Genomic DNA, 19,381 nt, shown 5'->3' on the forward strand with positions numbered 1-19,381 from the left:
ACCAGTGGAAGCTCAGAAAAGCTCCACAACGTAACAATGGCGGATTTCCTCATCTCTCTCTTAATCCTCTTCCTCTCCTTCATCTCTCTCACTCTCTTCGTCCTCTTTTACAAGCACAAATCCTTATTCTCATATCCCAACACTCCTCCCGGCGCCATTGGCCTTCCGATCATTGGCGAGAGCCTCGAGTTCTTATCCACCGGCTGGAAAGGCGAGCCTGAGAAGTTCATCTTTGATCGTTTGAATAAGTACAAGTCTGATATCTTCAAAACCTCCATCGTCGGCGTTCCGGCCGCCATTTTCTGCGGCCCTGCCTGCAACAAGTTCCTCTTCTCCAATGAGAATAAACTCGTTACTTCCTGGTGGCCGGATTCCGTCAACAAGATCTTCCCCGCTTCTACTGAGATCAACTCAAAAGAGTCAGCTATACGACTTAAGAAGCTCCTCCCGCGGTTCCTTAAACCGGAAGCGCTCCAGCGTTATATTGGAGTCATGGACGAACTTGCTCAACGCCATTTCGCTTCCTCCTGGGAGAACAGAGAACAAGTCCTCGTGTTTCCTCTAGCGAAAAGGTTAAAATCAAGCAATTACTAATCAATCGGATTTCGATTTCGATTTTGATTTCGTCTGTCGTTTTCTGTTTGATCGATTTCGTTTTCCGTCCTGATTTTCTTTTTCAACCGCTTTAGTTTCACATTCTCGCTCGCGTGCCGATTGTTCGTGAGCCTAGAGGATCGTATCCACGTCGAAAGATTGTCGGAACCATTCCAGAACATTGCGGCAGGAATCATATCGATGCCGATCGATTTGCCAGGAACGCCGTTCAACCGAGCGATTAAGGCGTCAAACTTCGTCAGAAAGGAACTACTCTCGATCGTGAGGCAGAGGAAATCGGATCTGGCTGAAGGAAAGGCGTCGCCGACGCAGGACATTCTGTCTCACATGCTTCTCACCTGCGATGAAATCGGACAGTACATGAACGAATCTGCTATCGCCGATAACATTCTCGGCTTGTTGATAGGCGGCCATGACACTACCAGTGCTGCATGCACCTTCATCGTTAAGTACCTCGCTGAGCTTCCTCAAATCTACGATAGCGTCTACAGAGGTAAGTTACCTATACTGAGCATTCATTTTACAAAATTTTAAAATCTCATGATTTTCTTCTTAGAATCAACAAAATGTGGAAGAGAATCTCTAACCGTTTTCTGAAATTTCTATCCGTAATGATTGTAATCGCCTAATCGGTATGGCGAATTTGCAATTTAACAGCGGATTGAAACTGTCCTGATCTTTTCTTTTGTTTCCTCTTAATTAATTTATTTATTTAAATTATACATAGTTTTTTCTCTCTTTTTAAAATGCTTTGGGGAGCTATACCATGTCCGTTTGGATCTAGCTTCTAGGGCAGTTACACATGCAAGCGTGAGCAATTGCCCACTCATTTGTAGAAATTTATATATTAAAATTAAGATTTTATTTTCCCCCTTTCTCCTCTTCGTTCAATATCAAAAAATTACTCATAAGAAATTTATTCTCTAAAACTTTTGGATTTATTTGTTTCTGTTTAAAACTTTAGAATATATCTAATTAATAGGTTATGAACTTGATCCATGTTAAATAAATGTAACGGTCCAAATCTATCGCTAGCTTGTTCTTTTTCACACCGGTTTGTTCTCCTCCCCAACTAATATGGGACATCACAATCCATCCTCCTTCAGGCCCATCGTCCTCGTTGGCACTCTTTCCTTCCTCCCTCTATTCGATGTGGGATCGCCCCAAATCTACCCCTTTGGGGCCAGCGTCCTTATTGGCACACTGCCTCGTGTCTACCCCTTCAGAGAATAGCGAGTAGGCTGACACATTGTCCAGTGTCTGGCTCTGATACCACTTGTAACAGCCCAGATCCACCGCTGGCACTGTCCAGTGTCGGGCTCTGATACCACTTGTAACGGCCCAAATCCACTGCTAGCAGATGTTGTCCTCTTTGGCTTTTCCTTCCGGGCTTCCCCTCAAAGCTTTAAAACACGTCTGGTAGGATAAGGTTTCCACACCCATATAAATGGTGGTTTGTTCCCCTCCCCAACCAACCTGAGACAACACATAAAACCCATTTTTTAGCCTTTTTTACTTTTTTCAATTTTAGATTATGGGAATTTTATTCACTGAATCCATATTTCATGAAATATGGTCTGTTTTTGGATCAAAATTGTTCCACCAAATAAAAATATTATTGTTATTATTACTAATTTCAAATTTTGAATTTGAACAGAGCAAATGGAAATAGCAAAAGCAAAAGGCGCAGGGGAGTTATTGAAGTGGGAAGACATTCAGAAGATGAAGTATTCGTGGAACGTCGCCTGTGAGGTTCTAAGACTTGCTTCCCCACTTCAAGGTGCCTTTAGGGAACCCATTAATGACTTCGTTTTCAATGGCTTCTACATTCCCAAGGGCTGGAAGGTAATTTCCCCTCTTTCCTCCTCTACCTTAATATTATATATTTTTATTTTTTAAAAAATAGGTAATGTTTATTAAGCCAACGACAACAAAAAAAAATAATAATAAATAATAATAATAATAATAACCTAACCGTCTGAGGTCAAAACTTTAAACTTCTTTCTTTACATTTATATCTAGTTGAAGTAAAAAAAACTCACATGTAAATATGTTTTTTAAATTGGTCAGTTACAATTTTTACCAACTTTAAAAGAAAATCTTATGCTAAAGCCTATAGTCTACCCTACAATTTTAATTATCTGAGTTTTGAGTTTTGAGTTTAGGGTTTGTTGTAAGTTGGAATAAATATGTCATTGAATTAGGTTGTTGAATTTTTTAATTTTATGTTTTGTAAAAGCCCACATCCACGGCCGGCTATTGTTCTCTTTGGACTTTCTTTCAAGACTTTAAATTGTGTCTGCTAGGAGAAAGTTTACAGACTGTTGTAAAGGGTGTTTTGTTGTCCTCCCAACCAATGTGTGACATCACCCCAAAGAGGACAATATCTGCTAGCGGTGGATTTGGACTGTTACAAATGGTATCAGAGGCAGACACTGAACGATGTACCAGCCTTCTCGCTATTTTTGAAGGGGGATAGACATGAGGCGGTGTGCCAGTAAGGACGCTGGCCCCAAAGGGGGTGGATTTGGAGGGAGTCCCACATCGATTGGAGAAAGGAACGAGTACCAGCGAGGACGCTGGGCTCCGAAGGGAGATGGGTTGTGATGTCTCACATTGGTTGGGGAGGAGAACAAAACACAGGGTGTGGAAATTCTCCTAATAGACGCGTTTTAAAGTCCCCTAAAGGGAAAGCTCAATGAGGACAATATCTGTTAGCGGGCTGTTAAAAAGCATTTAATAACAAAATTCTTAAGCTTTCATTTTTGTATCAAATACGTTTTAGAACAACCCTATTGACACAACTTTAAAAACTCGTGAAATCATTGAATTAAGAAAACAATGCAACTATATTGCATCTTTTCAGTCACAATGTGGATAATGCTTTTGTACTATTGAATGCATTAGAGAAAAATGGTAAAAATGTCTAGAATTCGAATATGTATTTATTAGATATTAGAAGACGAACAGGGCGAAATCACGTTGTTATTATTATTTAGTATCCTTATTGAATAACCTTATTGTTTGTTTGGTTTCAGCTATATTGGAGTTCAAACTCAACACACAAAAACCATGCGTACTTCCCAGAGCCCTACAAATTTGATCCATCGAGATTTGAGGGCAATGGCCCTGCGCCCTACACCTTTGTGCCCTTCGGCGGAGGGCCAAGGATGTGCCCTGGAAAAGAGTACGCCAAGCTCGAGATTCTCGTCTTCATGCACAATTTGGTGAAGAGATTCAAATGGACAAAGCTCATGGACAAGGAGAAGATCATTGTTGACCCATTGCCAATCCCTGAGAAAGGTCTGCCCGTTCGCCTTTTTCCTCATAAATATCTCTCTCTTTAGCTATTACCTTCCATTTGCTTTATTTTCTGTGCCATCATCCTTTTTTTTTTTTTTTTTTTTTTTTTTTTTTTTTTTTTTTTTTTTTTTTTTTTTTNATCGTCATAATATATATATATATATTTCCCTTTTTCCTTAAATAATTCTCTTTTCTACTTTTCTATCTGTTTGATTGTGTGAGTGGGTCATTTGTATTAATTATATTAGTGCGAGATTCTAGGTTGGTTGAAGTATGAAACAAAACATGTTTTATAAGAGGGTAGAAATCTCTCTCTGCATACACGTTTTAAAAACTAAAACCTTGAAGGTAAATTCGAAAGGAAAAGTTGGACAATATTTGCTAGCGGTGGGTTTAGGTCGTTACAAATAGTATCAGAGCTAGACACTAGGCGGTGTGACAGTGAGGACGATGGACCCCGAAGGAGAGTGGATTGTGAGATCCCACGTCGATTGGAGAGAGAAACGAATGGCACCGAGAATGTTGGACTCCAAAGGGAGTGGATTATAAGATCTCACATCAGTTGAAGAGGGGAACAAAACATTCTTTACAAGGATATGAAAAGCTTTCCCCAGCCGACGCGTTTAAAAACCTCGAGAGGAAGCTCGAAAGGGAAAGCCCAAAGAGAACAATATTTGCTAGTGGTGAGCTTGGGGCCGTTACAATAAACTGTTTATCAAATGCAATATAATTTACATTACACATTTTTTCTTTTCTGACTGTCATGTTCTATTCAAAATTCTATTGAGTAATTTTTTTTTTTTTTTTTTTTTTTTTTTTTTTTTTTTNTTTTTCTTTCTATTGAAGCAACTTTTCTTCAGAACAACGAAACAAGCATACTCTTTAAAGTTTTACGTATAAGAAACCAGTTTTATTTTATCAAAGTACTTGAATTGCAAGACGTTTACAATATACATGTTCTAATCATAAAATATCAAGTTAGAAGAAAACTCATAAAACGTAGTTAACATGTCCAAAGAGGTCTATGAGATTGTATGGACTCTTTTAGTTCATTGGTTTGACATGAGTAGTTTATTGTTAGACTAACAACTTGAAAATATCACACGGTCATCGTGTAACATACCATTATATTTTGAGTTTCGTGTCTGTTGTGGGAAGAAAAACAGGTCCTAACCATATTTCTACACAACTCATGTTCGAGTGGGAGTACTATGATGGCCTCTACTTTATTTGAGCTTTGAGTGAAAAGTGTTTTAATCCTAAAATTGATATGAATATTAAGAGTTGTATTACGTGAGGATCTCGCCCCTCCATCTCCGACGCCTCCTCCCTGTTGGCATCACGACCATCTCTTGTTCTCCATTTTCTACTCTCCTTCTCTTCCTCTTAAAATATATCTAGACTAAAAGGTCTAAAGTTTGAATCGCTCACGTCGAAACCTCAACTCCACACACTTATAACAGAACAGCATTTAGTGACATCATATCTTCCTCAACTTGACTCGGCTCAAACTCAGAATAGTACACAACCAACAAAAAAAATTTCTTCTCTATTATGATTTTTCAAATGGGTAATCTCCTAATTCTACAAAGAACTCAAATTTAAACAACTTTAAAAAAAAAAAAAAAAAATTGATTAAAGAAAAACTGAACACAAAAACCATGAACTTCTCTCAAAATCAATCTAAACAGAGTTCTTATTAGAACAAATGTAATGGCTATAATAAAATACATACACTACACTGCATCCATCTAAGCCAAAAAGTAGTTTCTCACTGTTTCAAAAACATGATCATGGTTGGCCAAGCATGAGCTCTAAATAAAGATCATACTAAAATCTAACTCATTAAGAAACAGTTACATAACACCTTCGTTGCCAGGAGTACCATACTACAACACCTTCGTTCGTTGCCACGAGTATCATACCAAAAAACGACGAACAACAAAGCATACATCATATATATGGATGCAACAACAAAGTTAATGAACAAACCAATTGCAGTAGTCAGCTACAGAACCAGTTGATACATCATGGAGGCTCCGCTGAAGAAAATGGGGGATGTGGACGAGTCGATGGAGGAGACAGATAAACAACGGAGAGGGAGAAGACTTCGCAAGGCATGTCATGATGTCGGGATGTATCGATGGAGTCACATGAGCAGGAGACAAATGAACTTTCTGGTCAGATTTCACACCATTGGAATCAAGATTGATTAACATAAAGGACAGGGACCAGCCCTGCCATTTTCCCATCCCTCCCAGGGCGTTTCTTTTTCACCTGCAACAGTAATGACAGTACATCAGTTCTAATAGCATTATTGCCTTCAGGTAGACAATTTATCAACCAAAGATGATTTCTTTAGTCTTCGTTGGGAGATAAATCACGTTCACTCGTCATCTTTAATCAACCAAACGTAAACTATCACGCGTTAAGAATATTAGTCCAGTTTTCATGGTTTGAAGAATGATATGTGCACTATATAGTAACTAAGATTATGCTTAATACGTTACATTCTTCGTGTGATTTCATGACAACTTGTGCTGTTGTGAGCACGATTACGAGCTAGTTGGTGAACTCCTAACCGTGCCCGCACAGTTCAAGTCCTCACGGAATCATACGCGATGCATAGAAGCTGCAAAGATTTGAGAAGTATTTCTTAAAAAAGAAAGTGTCTGCTTTCATTATACTCACATAAAACCAGCCATCTACTTCGTACTCAATTTCAACTTCTTCACCAGCTGTTAAACTTAGCTGCAAGGTAAGAAACAACAGTCAATATAAAAACGTCAGTTAAGGAAATGAACAGATTTAAGAATAGATGACAGAAGACATCTAAACGAGGTGATCAACTTTCAACAATAAAATATAAAGCCAATAAATGGAAAACAAAAAAGTAAAACCAATAAAATCCTAAATAAGTGATCCGAAATCTAGATTTTGTTTTATGTTTTTGAATTCACTGAATCAAATAGACTTATTAACAAATATTTGTTTGGAGACTTATAGTTCAAAACCAATTTTAGATTGTGATCCAAACAATAAAATTTTTGAAAACTCAATATTTTATATATTTAAAGTTATTATGGAACTGTAAAATAATAACTATACTAATATTTATGACATATAACACTTATGAATAGTTGAGATTCAAAGCTTTATAAATAATGGCTAGTTAGACTAGTTTATGGCAGACGACTCACAGTTGGCTAGTTAGACTAGCCAAAGCTTTATAAATAATGGGAAATCTTTAGTTTTTCGATTTTGACAGATCTTATGTAACTTGTGTTTTACATTCAACTTGTCTGGACAAAAATAAAACCAGATTCACCTTGAAAAGGTTTAGATGTACCTTCTGTATCATGGAAAGCACATTTTTAACAGTGATATTATTAAGGTTGTTTGTATTATAGCATCAAAGCTTAGTGCTTGGGTATCGCTTGGGGTTTCTCCCAGCTCTTGGCACCCCTTGCACCTTCTCTATCCTTTCCTTGAGAAAAGGGAAAAGCAAAAGGGAACTACAAAATGATCGTAATAGAGCAGGTTACCTCATCATCACCACCAGCAGTGAAGTCGTAGAGAGCAGATCCATGTTGTGGATTTCCAGAGGAGGGACGCTCTTCTTGAGATCCAAAGCTCTGTGAACCGCGCCCTGCTAATGGGTTCTCAAATGATTCGTACCGTTGCGTATGTGGAGGTGAGTAAGGAGGGGGATCTTCCCTGATCTGAGAAGCATGAAAAGTTCAACTATAAGTAGAAACTATTTGACAAAAAACTACAAAAAGACAAGGAACAAATTTCTAACCGGAGAATTTAAACCCTCGTGTATTGTTGGATTGCTAAACCTGCTCGCTCCTGATCTTTCCTGGAGATTATTAATATGGATCACAAATGAAAAAAGTAAGTAGCAGCAATGCAACAAGTTATAATTGAATCCTAAAGCAAAATGCAGAAACATGCCAGTCAAATTCAGGAATGTAAAATTAAGTTCATACATGTTAGGCTCTGCCAGACAGTTGAAAAAAGCTAGTCACAATTTATATCTCACGTTGAATATTGTAGTCATTAACAATCAGGTTTTTTTTTATGAGAAAACCTGCTTTCCTATCATAATAATCAGATAACAAAATACTCATCCTAGACACTGCAAATTGAAAAGGAACTAATTGTGATATGATCCACTTAATATTAGTTTCTTTTTTCATTAGAAACATAACTTCCATTTCCAATTTTTCTATATTGAAAGAAACTTTTAGTCTGTCATACCGAGGTTTGGGTACCACCATAGGAAGGTCGGGAACTAAACAGTGAAGGATAGCTCATTCCACCAAAGTGAGAAGATATGGAAGTTTCAACTGAGCCTGTTGACTCAGGAGAGGATGTCCCAGATGACCGTGCATCATCTTCCTGAAATTCAAAAGAATACACAGTCAAACATAGCCACAAACTCAGTCCAACACTCACCATACTGCAAACTCTACCTACTACATGGAGAAGTAAAGTATACTACCTCTAGTTCATTAGTCTCTAAAAGAGTCTTTGCCCACATGTCATCATAACTAACAGATGGCCTCGAGATCATATTCTCTTCATCAACATCAGGTGCATCAGTTCCAGCTCCAGCAAGAAATTCATTAACCTAATGGAAAGTAAAAATGAGATGAATCTCTGTTAATGGAGACAGAAGGCCAATTAGAACAAAAACATTTGGGCAGACTTGAAAAAGTACCTTCAAACTCATCCTTTAAAAAAAATTAGGAGAAAAAAACCCTAGTCTTGATTAGCAACTCAAAGTATAATACATCTTACAGCTTCAATAAAGCATTTAATTTCATGAAATCATTATTAGTAGACGTTCAATGCTAGAGATCTGGACGTTAATTATTACTAGAGGTCTGTGGAGTATGCAATGTTTTTTATTATCAATATTTTTTTTAGAAGAAACTAGATGAATTTAACCTTGACTCATTCCTAAATAAAAAATGTTCAGCCACTGATTCAAGAAAAACGTAAATGGAGCACCACCCAAAAGCATTTATGGATGGGTAAACGATGAAGATAAGAATAACTTGAAAATTAAGTTAAAAGCACTCCAACCCCTCAACTCAGGGTTTAACAGAACTCAGAGAAACAAACCAAGACACATTGAAATCTGTTGGTATATGTAGTAGACAATAATTTCACTAGCACTATAAAAGACATACTCTGCTCATTGCTGGTGCACTGCTTCCCAAGAGTCCATCATCACCAAGATTTGCTGCCCAAGCATTCACTAGGTCGTCATCAAGAGAATCTGGCTCATTGGTTGCAGGTTTTGATTCATAAATAAGGTCAGAAATGCCAGTAGCAACAGCTGGATCACTCAAACCAGTTGATGCGCTGATATTGTGTCGTGTCCGATAGATGTCAATCAGCTTTGCACTGAAAATTTGAAAAACAAATCAAGTTTAAAAATAATAAAATTGATGTGCGTAATAAACATGACAAACGGTGCTCCTTTATTTCCCTATGTACTAAAAAAAGTCAACTTTGACATGTTTATTCATTTAAATGAATAGGAAAACAAGCCAAAATTAGCCTTGGACATAAATAGAGTAACTAGATATCTTTTGCTTATTCCATTCTGAGTAGAAAATTAGTCTTCAACAAACAGAATTCTCATAAAATTATTAGATCATTTTGTTGCATGTTTTAGATTAATGTTGCAGGTTATTTTCTTAAGTGCATAATCAGCTGATCTTCCAGGATGTTTTATCATATTTCATAAGTTATGCCGACGCTAGGGCAAGACCTGATGTTCATAAAATGTATCATCCTTTGATATAAGTAATTGGAAAAGAATAACAATGAGAAGGAATATTTTCCAACTTCCCTACCTAAACCACTTGGCTATCAAAGCAAAACCATAAAATCCCAATTGAAACAATCAAAAAATTCTTTGAAATCTATTTTCCTAAATCCCCATCTCTTTCACTTTCTCATTGATTTTTTCCTAAATCCATTGGCCATCCAAATAAAACCACACAATCCCTCCGTCCATGTACACAGCCAACCAAAAAAAGTCTACTCAGTTATTGATTATTGTGCATAGATTGAATGACACCTAGACAGAATCCTGATAAAAAAAAAAACTGATATCAGGAAATAAGACAAACACAAAAAAAAAATTGTATTAATCAATTGGAAAAGAATAACATAAAGGTAAACTGGTCCAAATGAAGAAAAAAAAAATGTTTTCTGTCTGCAGATGTTATGGTCTAAGATTCTAAGTGGTGTAAATAGAGAGCAGTCTAATGTTACGGTGTAAAAGAATGCTAAGAAAAATGGAAATGTTCTTATCAACACAAAAACCTCACTCCAAAAGAAACTTTAAGACATTATCAGTATATGATATTGGTTCATTTTAAATAAAAGGAGGATATTGGAAATACAAAACAAAAGAAAAGAATTACCTTATTGGCCCCAGAGGTAGGTACTTTGCTCTAGGAACGTAACAAAATAGTGAGACAAGATCCAACAATTTTTCATGAGTCTCGTATAGCTTCTTCAGTTCCTCTTCCGTCCATTCCTTTTTAGCATTGTCATGGTAGCGAATATCTCTGTTTGTGCAGGAACATTTCATCAATGCTCGTGATAGAAATGGGAAATTTGAAAGAAAAAAGCATGAGAAAAGACAGGAGGGAAGAATTTGAGCTTATACTTGATCAATTCATCTTGAGCTCGATACATTTCATCAAGAACTTTTATCATTGGACTTATTAGAACTCCAAGGCCAGTACCACTGGCCCCCTGATCTTCACCATTGCTAAGATGCATCTCTGAAAATTGAGACAGTATACCACCTTGTGCTAAAGAATGTAAGAAGTCATATATCTGAAGCCTATATGGCTCACCGGACCTGATTGCCACTGTTGTAAGAGCTTGAGCAGCAATTAGACGAATCTGAATCATCCAAAGAAGTTTAATATAAAAAACAAAGAATTTTAGTAAAGGCCTAATATTAATAGATTGAATAAATTCAATATACTAAGCAATTCCAGGCTATTTTAAAATGAAGCATAAATTTGGAGCAGTATACATTCTGAATTTAATAATCTTCCTAAAACTTCAGCCGCCATTGCAGGCATACATGTAGAGTTCTGTAGAGGTTCTTTTCATTGGCATTTTTGTTTTTCTACTCCCGAGCCAAATCACATCCTTCTTGTACTTCTTGATTAATAATAGCTTTTTTGTACTAAAAACTTTCATAGCCATATGAAGCACAATAGATTTAATAAGATATTAATTCTGTGCAGCAAAAATGTTCAACTTATTTCCGACGTACACCCTCAACATAGTTGTGCAGTAACGTTCCATTTTGAGATGGACAGAATAAAGTCACATTTACTAAATCTGCCAAAATCATAGTAACATTGATGAAAGACTTGGCTCGATTAACCAATAGAGTGGAGCAATACCTCCCAGCTTCCACTGAAGGCACTCCTCTGAAGACGAGTCAATGCACCAGCCAGTGTAGGATTGCGAGAGCCAGCAGCAGCAACCATTTTGTCTGCATCTAACATCATCAATGCTGTACCAGGAGGGGTTGCTGATTCCCAAGCATACTCTGATGCTGCATAATTTGCATTCTCTCCAAGAAACCACACCTGAAGGAATTAATCTAAAATCATCAACATAAAAGGAACAAATTCATAGCATGTTTATTAACAAAAACCAAGTGCAATACAAAAACAAATGGGAATATTAAAAAAGATGCTTACTGCAGCTTGCACCAATCTCTGTAAAGCCAGTGCTGACTTGGGATCAGAAGCTGCAACACAGTCTACCGAAGTAACGGAGGTCATAGAGTCAGGTTGTGGTGGAGGAAGATCTAGAACTAGGGTTACTGCTTCCAGCGCTGTGTGCTTCCAGTCAGGACCAGCTCCAACAAGGCACGTCTGTTAATGGAATAAAAAAATGCCTCATTTTTTTCTGATGCAATCTATTATTGAAAAGCAACAAAATAAAAGAGGAAGATAGAACCACACCCGTAGCAGCCAATCAGAAAAAGGTGTCCCGTTTAGTGAGAATAGGAAAACACTAGTTACAAATTTCTTTGGACAGCATGCACCAACATAGAAGCAAAGAAACATTGCAACTACAAACCAAAACCCCAACTACAAACCAAAACTAGAATTGAAAAGCCAGCTGGTGATCCCATCTAAAACGGATTTCAAACCAATTTAAGGAAACCATTCCAGGGCCTAGGAAATTATGCCAACAGCTGCACAGAATTGAAACTTCAACATCCCACCTACCCCAAATTCCGGTCGGCAGAAATCCCCATGTCTAAGTTTATCACAACCGACTTGAATTGCTGCTTCAATAGTTCCTTAATAAGAGAACAGCAAGCTTTCTCCCAGATTTGATATTACATTAGCAAATCCATAATATATTTCTATCAATTCCTGCATGCTCATTTTACTTACACTACACAAGATTATGAGTAATGCGGTAGCTTTGTTATCACAAATTTACAATGTTATCTCACTGGATTGCTGCTCTTAATGTTAAAATCCTGCAAACTAGATTTATCCAGACTAATTCACAAATTCCAAGAACGACATCAATTTATGCCTCCACACTAGAATCAGCAACCATATAAGTTTTTTGTTTCTCAATATTACCAAAATTTCTCTGGAGAACATGCAACATCTAGAAATGGATATCCTATTATCAAAAGAACCTATCCGTAGGCATTAGTATATGCCTTTGCATTGATATTTCAACCACAAACATAAGATCCCTATTCCCAAGGCCTCCTTTTGAAGCATCTAAAACATCTTTAATAATGTGATCCCCATTAGGCTAACGCATGAACTTCCACCAATCCAAGTACAAAATGTAAGAATCAGCACAACAATAAAGTTGCCTTCCCATTCATCAGTGCTATTTTCTATCCACAAGGACCACCAACTTCCAAGGACGAGAGGAGGCTTTTTGGCTCAATTTCATACAAGCCTTCTATGGTCTTTATGGCTTTTCTTAGATACACAACAGAACTTCAAAATTTTTACATCTTTTGTTACTTTTACCACTCTTGCTTGGTGTAAATTGGTCTCCCCCTTTTAGTAATTATGGGTTAAGCTCTCTTACAGCCCATTGGATTTTTTTATTTTTGTAATCATATCAACACAAATTTCATTTCGTAATCAATGAAATTATTTGCTTCCTATCAAAAGAAAAGAAAAAAAAAAAAAAGCACCATCAAAGAGCTCTAGCCACCTATTGTCAGTTCAATATATCTTACTTTTAACAAAAAAAACCCATAATGATAAAGAGCATTAGTATTTTTTGCAATAATAGTTCTACTCTCTGTTTACAAGCTAGAAGCTTAGTTTTACCATTCAGTTCCTTGACAATCATACCAGCAGTGTTGTCTAACAGAACTACAATTTTTTCCTAAATAAGCTAAAAAATTCATTGGAAAACTCAAAACACAATAAATTTCAAACATGAAACTCAGAAAGGTGAATGATCACTTACTTTCCATAGTAGTTGCAAGACATCCGCATCAATCTTCCCAGGAACTTTAGTGGCAAAAACTCGAGCGATTTGAAGAAGAGTGACAGCCATATCAGGGGTTGCCTAAAAACATACATAAGTGCATATACATTACTGGAAATATTATAAATACACAAATTATAAGTAGTACTCAAAGACTGCCTTCACTCTTCTTCACATTGCAAAGTTAAAAATAGATTAAACTAAATTTACAAGTGTTACCCCAAAGATAAGAATAAAAGCAAGAACGTCATTAAAAGTGAAAAATAAAAAGTCAAAGCCCAAACACAAAAGAGAATGTTTTATATACAAAACATACCTTAAACCGAGCATGCAAAGTAAGCAAAATATCATTTAAGAGTGCTGCTGGCCAGGCTGGGTCAGAAAGCTCTGATGCAATAATGGATTCAAGTTCATCAAATGAATCATAGGGGCTTTGCATCCATATCAAGGCCTTAATTACCATGGCTCGAACAAAGACACATTCACATGCTACTGTTGTTCGCACTACTTCCATCAATGAAGCCAGCAAACTAGCAATTGTATCTTTCTCACCCCTTCCATTTGCTACCGAAGCAGTTCTCCGTATACCTAAAAGAAGAGGATGACAATAAATAAAATAAAATAAATCAACAAAGGATCTAGCAATCCAAAGAGAACTATACTTGGCAAGATTCAAAATGGACTCATGGAGCAATTTGGTAATTTCACACAGTTGAATGGATTAAAAAAGTTACCATGGCAAAAATGAAAAGAAAAAGAAAAAGTAATGCACACACACAAATGTTTCCGTTTCTTCAATGACTTTGTTCGCTAAAGTAGGGTTCTAAATCCTTTTATTTATACCAACAGGAATGCATTTATCCAAATAATCGTTACTATGTTCTTTTATTAGAAACCAAAGAGGAACAGTCAATCAAGAAGACCCCATGCCATCCTAGGTATACAGCCTTCTTGATTTCGCAGAGAATTTTATTCTTTAAAACAAGAAACAACATGAAATGAAAAGAGACTAATGCTCAAAGGATATGAGTTACACAAAGGAGATTTCACACGGACTTGTTTCTCTTACGTTCTTTAAGTAACCAAAAACAAAAGGGGAAAAAATCACGACTGTTGAGTGAAAGTATCTTAATCATGCAATTCCTCAAGTTAAATATTCTCACCAAGCTGCTTTGCTTCATGAGACATCTAAAATTTAGCAACTTTGGGTCAACTGGCAGATTTTTTTTATACTGTTTTCTTTTATTAAAAATAGATAAAATACAGAGATGTAGTAAAAGGTGTGAACAAAGAGACAATTACTCTCAGGTTGTGAGTTTTCGTTAGCATCTGAATCCTGAGAATCAGCAGCCTCGGAAAATGTATTAACAAAAGCCCCTTCATCGATATCCTGTAGGCCTAAGGAAAATGCAGCAGCTCGACTTCTTCCCATCTCTTGCACAACTCTTGCTGCCGCATGAAGAACAGGCCTTGAGAAACTACGAAATGAACTTTCTAACCTGCATCCAAAGCACATTCCAGATAAAAGAATTACAGTTTTTCCCCCTTGAAAGGCAGGCACATGTACATCTGATGAGCAAAATATTAAATCCATTCAAGCCATAATGAAAGTGGACTACGACCTTCTCATTACAAGTTTGATGAGAGGTTGAGGACGTCTAATCTTCTGAGATTTATCTTTGGAAGTTTCCTTTGATGGCGCTTCTGGTAGTTTGAGAAACTCCCTTGTCAGACGATACCAACCAGCAGCTCGCTCTTCAGTCCTAAAATAAACAAAAATAAGTATGCATGTGGTAAATAGAAAAAAACACAAGACAACAGCAAAGAAGAGAAAATTGACTGCTAGGGAAGTATCTATTTCGCAATTTTAAAAAATTAAATTAAATTAAAAAAAAAAAAAAAATCTTCTACTTACCTATCCATGTTGTCTGATTTGCCAAGTACGCATAAGATTGCCTCAAAACATACCCTTTCACTGGGATCGAGAAGAAGCTGATAAAGCACTGTGTTGAACTGTGACTTAATATCTGGCCGCTCTATACAAATCAATTTCACAAAAATTACTATGATATTGAAAAGCTAAAAATATAATGTCCACGGACTTCAATTTCAGCTTTTACCGTCCAATGCCCGAGCTCTGGATATTGAGTGGCAAAGCCGTGCTAGTGAAACCCTAGCCATAACATCATGTAAATGGAGAACATCCAGCAATGCTCCTAAATGTGAAGATAAAGTAAATTTTAATAAATGACACACTTCTTGACAATGTTATTGAACCAACCCATAAAGCTGCAGAAAGTGGACCGAAAAAGTGTACAAGAGCCGATTCATCAATAAAATGAGCGTTACTCCATGTTTATGGAACATTTTTTTCACTTGACTCTGTCCTTCTCATCAAAGGCAAGACGTAAACTTTATGTATAAGTTTATATATATGCAAACATCTCAGTAAAGAATGACTTACAATATTACTTCAAAGGCACATAGCTTTTTTTTTATTATAAAATATAAGCCTTGAAAAAAAATAATTTATACACCTCAATTTGGAAGTTGTATCAATTAAAATCTCAATCTCAAACTAATAATTGTATCAATTTCGGACTCTCACAAATGAATCAATTTAGATTACCCACTAAAATTTTGTTTTAAACCGTTGATGCATAACTTTCACACATGCATATAAAATTTGTTTTAAATGTAAGAGTTAATGTAAATTAGAGAGAAATCGGATAATCAAAAAGATAGTATTAATTTTTCATCATTTCATCTTCCACTATTTTTCTTTACTTATTTAGAAATAATTATGTGATAATTTTTCTTACTACTTTTGTGAGATTTTGGGAGAACAATAATTTTATTTTGATGATTTTGAGCTGATTTTAACCGAATTTAGTGAATGGCTAATCATTGGGTCTAACTAAACTAATTCACGAAAATTTTAGTGTTTAAACTGATACAATTACAAGTTTTGAGTTTGATTGATACAACCCTTAAACTTTTAGGAATATAAATCAAAAAGGCATGGTAAAACTTTTAGGAATACAACCCTTAAACTTTTTTTAAACAAGAATTTCATTTTCTGTAATTAAAACAAGAAGGCATGGTAAAAGCATACCTCCAGGTTGTACAAGTTTTCCTGCAAAAAGGCATGGTAAAGTCATTAGATGCATAAACTAGGATCTAATCAAATGTTAGCTAATTTTTAGATGACACGTTCTAACAATATCAAGTCCGAAAGAAATGTTAAAAGTAATCAACATAAAATAACCTAGTGACATTGCAACTGCATAAGGATCTCTTGCAGCTAGCTCAGAAAGCATTTCCAATGCATGCCTCACAGCAACTGGATCAGCAAACGACACTCTGCATTTAAATTCAGAAAAAAAAAAAAAAAAAAAAAAAAAAAAAAAAAAAAAAAAAAAAAAAAAAAAAAAAAAAAAAAAAAAAAAAAAAAAAAAAAAAAAAAAAAAANAAAAAAAAAAAAAAAAAAAAAAAAAAAAAAAAAAAAAAAAAAAAAAAAAAAAAAATTATAGTGTAACGAAAGACATCTTGAAAAGATCAATATAAGGTGATCTTAAACATCAAGCACTTTATATAACAAGAGACTACAAGCAAAGTAGCAAAATTAAAACTCTTTCAAATGTAACACTATAGACGATAATAATAATAAAACTTCAAAATAATCAATGCCCAAAATAACAACACTATCATGCTTATACTTTTTTATTTCTTTCTTTTTTATGTGTGATGCCAAAGCATGCTTTCACTGGAAAAAAAAAATCAAAGAATAAAAAAGAACAAACAAAAAACCAACCCAACAGAATGAAATGCCCCAAACCCAGAAAAGCCAACAAAAAGGGGATCCAACCAAAAATGCTGACTTGTTGACCCCAAGTAATTAAAGTCAACCCTCACACCACTGCTTCTACAATATTTACAATCATCTCAAAAATTCTGTCCCACCCGAAGACAAGCAGGTCTTTCCACCATCTCCACACATCTCTCATTCCCACCCCCCCACCCCCTCATCTATTTCTTCGTCTCTTTCAATTCCACTTTCTTCCTCAGTCACCTCATTTATTCCCCCAATCTCGATTCTGATTGCAATAAAAATGATGTGGATGACAAGAATCCTCAAGTATAAGCCAACAAAATAAGCCAATGCTATACATTATGAACCTGACGACATGATAACATCAATAGTCAATGTTATGAGTTATGAATCTGATGACATGATAGTAAATTTCCAGATATAATCTTTTGTACATCAGGTAGAATCTGAAATGGGCTAGAAGTATTAAAAATAATAATAATAATAGTAAACATATATTCGGTATATGTATGTAAATGGAAGATCTTATTTAAATGGAAGATAGAAACAAAAGCTAGCTAGGTTCATATTAATTTTTGTCTGTGTCAAAAAAACAAGTAAATGGTAAGTTAAAAGTTCTTTAGGCATTCAGATTTCAAATGAGGTTCATACCCCTGGACTGCACGATGCAGAAATGCAGGATTTCCTGGATCAAGGGGAAGTCTTCTCAATGTGCTTAGTGCAGCTTGTTGCAAATTGCTCCTTATGACAGACTACTGAATTGCAAGATGTAAGCAAATAAGTAGACATTATGGACACATGACACAAAAATGACGTGATCTTAGCAATATAACCATGGCAAATATATTATAGCGATGGGAGAAAGAAATGGACAAAGCCCAAATAATTGAAGTGTAGTAAGCTTTATATTTGAAACATTGCATCATATCAAGGGTATTTTGTGCGTTCAATAATTGCCCCATACTTGGATCCTATCATTACAAACGTCTCCAGTTGCAAGTGAACTAATGGAATGCTATAAAATTTATCCATCAAGACGAATCCCAATTCACATCTAACCTTTCTAAAGAGTTGTAGAATGGCAGCAATAGGAATTGTTATAAAAATAAAATTAAAAATTAAAAAAAAAAAAAAAAAGGAGAGAGAACTAGACCAGGTCATCTACCAAGGAGCATAAACAAATTTAATGAGCCAAAAATTTGATTGTGTTTTTTTAATAGGAAGCAAAAACCATTCACTGATCTGATGAAGTGGAATGCAAAAGAAGTTTGTATCGATTAATAATTACAAAAAACACTTCCATTGATTAGCGAGGGTAGATAAGCTATAATTACAAAAGGGAAAAAACAATTTGCTCCAAGTAGTAGCTAAAAGGGATAGGATTCTATAAAATAGTTGATATTTTGGCTCTCTTCTGTGAAGATGTGGGTATTGCATTCCAACCCAAGATTCCATAAGAAAACTCGAACATGATTAAGCTAAAAGATTTGCTAGTCCTTTTTAAATGGACAACCAATAAGTAATAAAGAAATGAGACTAAAGACATCCCCACGCCTTGGAAACTTGCCAGGCCTTTGATCATTGGTGTTTAATTAGGTTGGACTATAAACAAGCTTCAATTAGTTTGAGTTCCAAAAATATTGAACTCAAATAGGTTGGGTTGGTCCAAGGTTTCCTGAATTACAGTTGAGAATCAACAATGGAAATAGAAATTGTATTGATTACTTGCTGGATAAGAAAATATAGGAAATACTTAAACCAAGGTAAGTCTTTGGAAAAGAAGAAAAAACAAGGATAAAGTTCTTTGGAGTGGGTACAATTTATAGGAAAACGGCTTCAAATAAATTAAAGAAAACAATGTAGACTTAAAATATTTAAGATTAAGAGATATCTATAAGTCCCATGTAAAGACATTTTACGAGGATAACACGGCAGTTAAATGGAATGAATTTGTAACATTATTTCTTAAACTGAAGCTTCAGGATCTAACTGTAATATTTGGACTTCAAGAACCCAACTCTTAATTCAACCTATCAAATCAAAAAATGCAAATATAATGAAAATCAAATTGAGAAGAAACAGATCGGA

General features: G+C 35.6%; 2 protein-coding genes across 2 annotated transcripts in view; one reads left to right on the forward strand and one right to left on the reverse strand.

The window, feature by feature from the left end:
- Nucleotides 1-36: 36 nt before the first annotated feature.
- LOC111780629 (beta-amyrin 28-oxidase) lies at nucleotides 37-3,976 on the forward strand. The gene is made up of 4 exons (XM_023661080.1): nucleotides 37-572; nucleotides 690-1,108; nucleotides 2,273-2,460; nucleotides 3,654-3,976. Exons 1-4 carry the CDS (start codon nucleotides 37-39, stop codon nucleotides 3,960-3,962), a joined length of 1,452 nt encoding a protein of 483 aa, XP_023516848.1. The 3' UTR covers nucleotides 3,963-3,976.
- Nucleotides 3,977-5,585: 1,609 nt separating this feature from the next.
- The window catches only part of LOC111779777, a 19,916-nt gene continuing 6,120 nt past the window's right edge, over nucleotides 5,586-19,381 (reverse strand). Inside the window, exons 8-27 of the mRNA XM_023659917.1 lie at nucleotides 17,945-18,045; nucleotides 16,730-16,824; nucleotides 16,577-16,597; nucleotides 15,582-15,677; nucleotides 15,377-15,497; nucleotides 15,084-15,224; nucleotides 14,764-14,960; nucleotides 13,778-14,049; nucleotides 13,441-13,542; nucleotides 11,676-11,852; nucleotides 11,373-11,561; nucleotides 10,616-10,857; nucleotides 10,368-10,514; nucleotides 9,120-9,336; nucleotides 8,426-8,554; nucleotides 8,182-8,322; nucleotides 7,721-7,780; nucleotides 7,464-7,640; nucleotides 6,610-6,669; nucleotides 5,586-6,195 (exon numbers count right to left, since the gene is read on the reverse strand). Of these exons, the coding sequence (XP_023515685.1) occupies nucleotides 6,121-6,195; nucleotides 6,610-6,669; nucleotides 7,464-7,640; nucleotides 7,721-7,780; nucleotides 8,182-8,322; nucleotides 8,426-8,554; nucleotides 9,120-9,336; nucleotides 10,368-10,514; nucleotides 10,616-10,857; nucleotides 11,373-11,561; nucleotides 11,676-11,852; nucleotides 13,441-13,542; nucleotides 13,778-14,049; nucleotides 14,764-14,960; nucleotides 15,084-15,224; nucleotides 15,377-15,497; nucleotides 15,582-15,677; nucleotides 16,577-16,597; nucleotides 16,730-16,824; nucleotides 17,945-18,045 (2,760 nt within the window). The 3' untranslated portion in view covers nucleotides 5,586-6,120. The remainder of the gene's footprint in view (nucleotides 6,196-6,609; nucleotides 6,670-7,463; nucleotides 7,641-7,720; nucleotides 7,781-8,181; nucleotides 8,323-8,425; nucleotides 8,555-9,119; nucleotides 9,337-10,367; nucleotides 10,515-10,615; nucleotides 10,858-11,372; nucleotides 11,562-11,675; nucleotides 11,853-13,440; nucleotides 13,543-13,777; nucleotides 14,050-14,763; nucleotides 14,961-15,083; nucleotides 15,225-15,376; nucleotides 15,498-15,581; nucleotides 15,678-16,576; nucleotides 16,598-16,729; nucleotides 16,825-17,944; nucleotides 18,046-19,381) is intronic.

The sequence above is a fragment of the Cucurbita pepo genome, chromosome LG18 (assembly GCF_002806865.2).
Source record: "Cucurbita pepo subsp. pepo cultivar mu-cu-16 chromosome LG18, ASM280686v2, whole genome shotgun sequence".
Taxonomy (NCBI): domain Eukaryota; kingdom Viridiplantae; phylum Streptophyta; class Magnoliopsida; order Cucurbitales; family Cucurbitaceae; genus Cucurbita; species Cucurbita pepo.